The sequence below is a fragment of the Phodopus roborovskii genome, unplaced genomic scaffold (genome assembly GCF_943737965.1).
Source record: "Phodopus roborovskii unplaced genomic scaffold, PHOROB, whole genome shotgun sequence".
In the NCBI taxonomy this organism is placed as follows: Eukaryota; Metazoa; Chordata; class Mammalia; order Rodentia; family Cricetidae; genus Phodopus; species Phodopus roborovskii.
In genome coordinates, this window is record NW_026126408.1 from 4,928,081 (window position 1) to 4,934,844 (window position 6,764).

A 6,764-nucleotide genomic window follows, 5' to 3' on the forward strand; every position below is an offset into this window, starting at 1 on the left:
TGATGCTTCAGCCAGCCACTCACTCAGTAAAAGGTCTAAAACCAAAAAAATAATAAAAACAATAAAATAAAAAATGGCTTTCTGGGAACATAGGATATTTATTACCAGGGATAGATTCCCCAGTTTGTATTCTCTACCCCGGAATCCAGAGATCTTTGCCAGTTGTGTTGACAGGAATCCACGATTCCTCTGCCCACTGTTCTGGTTCAATCATTACCATTCTGCTTGGGTGCTGTCTCCTGGATGTGCCAGCCTACAGTAAGATGTTTTTTCTCTTTTAGGGCCCACCACCCAGATTCCAAATGAATCACATGCGAAGTCTTATATTACTTATGAATGTCTGGCCTTAGCTTGGCTCGTTTCTAGCCCCCTTTCTTTTCTTATATTATCCCGTCTAACTTCTACTCATTAGCCTGGGTCTGGAGGTGCGTGATGGGGAACTGTATTCAACCCCCAGCTCTAGAATGCTGATGCTTGTGTTGCAGTGGTGTTTTTGCTTACCTTGCTGTTTCTATTTAATATACTGGCAGCTCAAGGGCTTGCTATATGGCAGGGACTCTTAAAAGAACCTTATCCATTTTTTTTTTCTTTTTCTCAGCTTTCTCAGTCCCTATGTGGAAATTCGGGCCTCATGGGGGGAATGCCAAAATGTACCAGGCTTTTTATTTAGGGCCACCAACCAGCTCCCAAAACATGACACATGACTGCATGCTTGGCCTAACTTAGACTTGTTTCTGGGTAGCTCTTTTAACTCTCTGACCTGTAGCCTGTTTCTCTTCATCTACCTTTTGCCTTGAGGCTTATTACCTTTCTTTCTTCTGTATCTTATTTTCACTGCTTTTCTGTGTCTGCCTGGCATCTGCCTGGCTTCTTGCCCCAAATGTGTCCCTTATTCTCTCCCCCCTTCTTCTCTCGTTCTTCCTTCCCCCCCCCCTCGGCCTAGATTTCTCCTCCCATTTATTCTGTCTGACTGCCAGCCCTGACTGTCCCTTTCTCCTGCCTAGTGATTGGCCATGCAAGTCTATTAGACCAATCAGTGTGTTAGGCAGGCAAGGTGAAACAAAGGCAATACCATCTTTACAGAATTAAACAAATGCAGCACAAACAAAAGTAGCACACATTTACACAGTTAAAATAATAATCCACAGCATAAACAAATATAACACAACATATCTTTGCACAATTAAAATAATGGTCTGAAACATAACCATACCCTCTCACACTCAGGTCTAGGTTGTCATACCTTAGTCAGTTTGACCTCTTGCTCAACTTCTCCTGACTTCTTACCTTGCTCTGAGCTCAGGTAGCCTGCAGCTGTCTTAGGGTTAATATTGCTAGGAAGAGACAGTGTTACCAAGGCAATATATAGAAGAAGCATTTAACTTGGGGGCTTGATAGCCTGCAGCTGTCTTAGGGTTAATATTGCTAGGAAGAGACAGTGTTACCAAGGCAATATATAGAAGAAGCATTTAACTTGGGGGCTTGATTATAGTTTCAGAAGGTGAATCCATGATCATCATGGCTGGAAGCAAGGCAGAAAGTGGGAAGGCATGATGTTGAAGCAGCAGTGGAGAGCTTATACTTGATCCACAGGCATGAGTGAAGGGGCCTGATTTGAAACCTCTTTCAACAAGGCCACACATCCAAATCCTTCCCAAACAGCCCACCACTAGGGACCAAATGTTCTAATATATGAGCCTACGGGAGCCATCCTCATGCAAACCACCATAGCCAGCTTCCCTGCAAGAGCAGCTCACTGATCCAAGAGACAATACTCAGAGACATAAACGGACAAGGACAAGAGAATGAGGTGGGTGCTGATAATGATGGGGGGGATCTGTAGGAGAAAAGAGGTGCTGGGGCCTCAAAAGCCCATTAAGAAACCATGTACCTAACAGAGTAATAGGGATGTGACTGACAGGTCCACACAGGGAGACAGACTAAACACATATTTCTTCATGCTAGAACATACTTTGTCCACATAGAGATTCATGGAAAATTTGCTGATGTATGCTGGGAATGGGACACATGATGTAGAGGAATTCTGTAGGCTATCCTGTAGCATGGTAAGGGTTAGCTTGAGGTTTGACATACCCTCTCTGATCTGTACTGACATAGAGTGTAGGATTTATTGGAACTTGCCTTTCCTGAGTGTCATATTCTCAGATACCATTAATGAGACCCCAGCCCTGACATATCAGACTTGCTGCTGAGGTCCACAGATGCCATCTCTTGTGTTTATATTTGCTATAATCCTGATTTTTTTTTAATATGACACTTATCTTTCTGGCTGCTTCATGTCTTTTGCCTCATGAGAAACCCTTTGATTGCATCTTTTAAAGGACAGAGGGACATTGCAGCTACAAGCTGTTTCTTTTTAAATCTGCAGGCACAAATAACAGACTGGTTTTTTTTCCCTTGAGCACATTCAGGATGTTGGGGTAACCTAGACCCTGTCTGCAAATGTAATGGAACTTCTGTAGCTTTTAAAGACCTAAAATCCTTAGAGTTGTTTCATTTTGTTAGTTTTTTTTTCATCATAGAGCAATGCAATCTAGCTGCAAAACTGAACATGACAAAATATTTTATCTAATGGACATTTTAACTTGATAAAATAAAATATAAACATACTCTCTAGTGGGTAACCCTCCCTAATAAGCATATTTAAAACATCTGCAATGAGCTGCAATTTGCAGGCTATAAATTCATCCATTGAAACTATACAATTTGATGATTTTTGGGGTGTGGAGGGTAAATTTACAGAGAAATGTAGCACTCACTCTAATGTAATTCTGAAGTATTTTTATTCCTTAATTAGACCCCTCATACTCCTGTACCTCTTGTCAACTGCTGTGCTTTGTCTCTATGGCTCTCACAATGCACATAAATGTGGTATCTTGTGCCTGGCACTGCTGGTCCGTGTTTCTGCTTTTTGAGGTTTAGAAACCAGTTTAAACCTTTACTGTAGCCCATTCCTTTTCACTGCTAGTGAGCTGTCCCACCGTACAGATCTGCCACCCCATTGACTAATCTGAGAGCACTTGTGCTGTTCCCATTTGGAGGCTATAAATGTTCATGCACACATTCTCATGAAATGTGTGCAACAATGAGCACTTACCACTCTAAGGCCCTTTTCGTGAGAGAAAACTGTGTCTGTCTAGGAAACACATGTGTTGAGAACTTATTGCAGATAATCTGTTGGCCTGGGACACTCTCCCTACTCTGCTCTTCCTCTCATGTTAATACACAGATCTTTCTAAACTAACTTCTCTGCAAGGTCAGTTTTAATGCTCTCCTCCCCTTCACAACACATTGTCCCTTGTCAGTTGGAATCATTTCATTTTTTTTTCTAAATTCCCAAACGTAGTGTGTGTTGACTGTCATCCCCACCCAAAACTCATAATGTCTGAAATGAGTACATCATTTTTCTTTCCTGATCCTCTCCCTAATCCACACCCCTTCATTTTACCACTGACCTATGTGCTTCTCCCACTCTGAAACCTGATAATCACCCCCAAATCTTCTCCATCTAATTGGCCTTGAGATTTACACATATCTGCTTATATCATTCAGTGGTTAAGATCACTGGCTGCTCTTCCAGAGGATCCAGGTTCAATTCCCAGCAACACATGGTGGCTCACAACCTTCTATAAGGAAATCTGGTACCCTCTTCTTACTGGAAGGGATGCATGACACACACTCATTCATAAATTAAAAATTTAAAAAACAAAAACCATGGAGGAGTGCTGCTCACTGCCCTGTTCCTCGTGGCTGACTCAGCCTGCTTTTTGCCCAGGGTTGGCCCTGCCCCCTGTGTGCTAGGTCCTTCTCATCAACATTAATCAAGAAAATGACATACAGGTAATCTGATGGATGCATTTCCTCATATGATGTTCCTCTTTTCAAGTAACTCTAGTTTATGTCAAGTTGACAGGACACTAGCTAGCACAATAATAAAGCACATATTATATTCCACCGGGTAGACACAGGTTGCCATGGGGACATAAAGCATGGGAAGTGACCCTCTTATGTGAAAGGGAAACTAAGTTTGGGGGGATAAACAGAATCTAATTTGGTGAAGGGAGACAGGGAGAAAGCTCCCTGGTTTCCTGGGTTTCTTGCAATGCCATATACCATGTTCTTTTCTCCAAGGCTATCTACAAAATGGTGGGCACTGTGATCATGATGAAAATGAATGAGGACGGCCTCACGCCTGAACAGCGAGTGGACAAGATTTTCAGCAAGATGGATAAGAACAAAGATGACCAGATTACATTGGATGAATTCAAAGAAGCTGCAAAAAGCGACCCTTCCATTGTATTACTTCTGCAGTGTGACATTCAGAAATGAGCTGATGTCAGTGCTATGGACTGCACAGAAGTCTTGATATCCCATTCAGTCTGCAGCTACACACACACACACACACACACACACACACACACACACACACACACATACACACACACACACTTGCTTGGACTACCTATAAATGGACTTGCTTCTTGTGTTTGAAACACTTGTGTGCATGAGAATGTCATTTGCTAATGAATTTTACAAGCATATATTATAAAACAAAACCGACAACCTGCCACAATGTGATTCGTGTAACATCATTTCATTAAAATACATCTTCCTCCAAAGCCTGGGCAGAAGCGTGCCGCAAAGAGTTCTATGATTTCTTGTACATGTTTTGCTAATGCTTGTGTCTCCTTGATTATATAATATTAGTAGCACTGAGACCCCCACGGTAATGTAACTTAATTATGGGCTGTGTCACCATTCTCCAGTAAAATAGTACTGGAAAGACACACAGGAGGAACCCTGGACTTCCTGTCTGGCCCACACACGGCTTGTATTATCAGTGAATATAAATGTACTTACTACATTTGCATGCCTTTTGGGTTTGCCTTAATTCTTACCTCATTTGTACCCTCTCAACCTGGAAAGAGCTGTTTTGGATGAATGCAGTATAAAACTTAAAAATCCTGATAAATGATAAACTCATTAAGTATATCTATCTATATATCTATAGACACAAAGGTATTATTTATTGAAAGTAAAAACATAAATGAGAATGTATTGATTTCTGCTTGATGTTTCAAAGGCTTCCAGAAAGGTGGCAATAGATGTCCCAAATACATTTCTAACATTTTATTTAGTTCCCTAATTCTGAATTTATAATTTTCAGTTTGATGCTCATAATAGTCAGGGGTCAGCTAGCAATGGCTGACTAAGTCTACCCTTAAGCACATGTCTTTGGAATTTGAAGAATGAATGAAAGGTGGGATGAGTCACTTTCCAACTTCTCATCCAGCCCCTCCCCCAAAGAGGGCAATTAATACGGCATGTAACATTTAAAGAAAACAGAAGATTTGCTCATTCTGGAAAAAAAATGCTCACTATGTAACAATAAACTTTATCTCAGTGTGACTTTGGTGCCAACAATGTATTATGTTACATTTTAGTGGGTGAGGGGGGGCCCTCCAAGGTTAGTCAGAAGGAGAAAGCAGCTACTTTCATGATGGAACACAACTGATCCTTCTGACCCTGGGGAGAAGAATTCTCATCTAGAACTCTAAATCAGGTTAGCATTTTCAGACCATGCCTGGAGTTTGGGTTTTTTTTTTTTCACACAGTGCAGCACACTTGTGTTTCCTGTGATGGGAACCTCTAGAGTTGCATTGCACACTAGCTATCAAGCCTTTTCAGGGACAACCATTGTGACCACAGAACCAAACCAAACCAATAAACCAACAAAGAACTTCTGTGGAGCCAGCATCTACTTATATCAAAGTACTTTTTATCAAGTGCCTCTTCCCCCTAACCATTTTCCTTTGTCTTAGGACCACTAAATGACACTAGAGTCCAGGATATAATGATTCCACACATCCAATTCATTTCCCAAGTAATTGTGACCAAGCAAAGCTTCCTATTTACTCATAGCGTACCAAGGCACCTAAATTCTGTCCCAAAAGAGGACACTTCCATGCATGAATAAGTCTTAATCCCTACAAATGGTAAGGGTGAGGACGAAGGATGGGCAGAGAGGTCTGTGAGATTCAGCCCCTCCCACTACTGTTTCCTCTCACTGGGAGGATAACATGGGTGAACTGGGGTGCCACATGCTTATACTAGGCTCTAGCAAACCATCCCTAACAAATCTTTGCTGACTGCCTATTACACATCCAACACTATGCTTATGTATGTGTGTGTGGAAACAGCCCATACATGCATTAATATGAAACTCCAAGATACAGAAGCAAAACAATGCAAGATAGAGGGGTGGGATATGGTGGTGAGCACACGTCCCAGGACATCTGTGATGGCTTTGTGGCATAGGTAGTGGGGTCAATCTACTGGCTTATCATTGGAGGATTAGGTAGGTAGACTATGGAAGATGCCTCAGGTTGGAGAGGAGACTGGGAATGCACAACATGGCAAACATCTTAAATGCTGAGTGGGAAGAAAAGAAAAAAACTACTACACAGTATAGTATCTATATACAAATGGAAGGCAACCTACAAAAGGACTAGTCACATTAGGTAAACATTGGGTGGTTATCATGGATAAATAAGAATCTGGGAAAATGAACAGTCTGATGGAAGTTTATTTGGGGAGAAATCACACCAGAAACAAGTGGCCACCAGCAGGTTCCCATCCCAAGGATGCTTCCAGATGCTGTCTCTGTCTCTGACCAGGAAGCAAGAGAGTGAGCTGGGGTCCAGGACCCCAGACCTAGTCCCCCCCCCCCAGGTCACGCATGT

The 6,764-nt window shown here is 41.9% G+C and overlaps 1 protein-coding gene across 2 annotated transcripts in view; it reads left to right on the plus strand.

The window, feature by feature from the left end:
- Window positions 1-5,430, plus strand: part of Vsnl1 (visinin like 1) — a 100,186-nt gene extending 94,756 nt beyond the window's left edge. For both annotated transcript variants that reach the window (XM_051181648.1, XM_051181649.1), the window contains exon 4: window positions 4,153-5,430. In XM_051181648.1, the coding sequence (XP_051037605.1) occupies window positions 4,153-4,350 (198 nt within the window). In that variant the 3' untranslated portion in view covers window positions 4,351-5,430. The remainder of the gene's footprint in view (window positions 1-4,152) is intronic.
- Window positions 5,431-6,764: the final 1,334 nt, after the last annotated feature.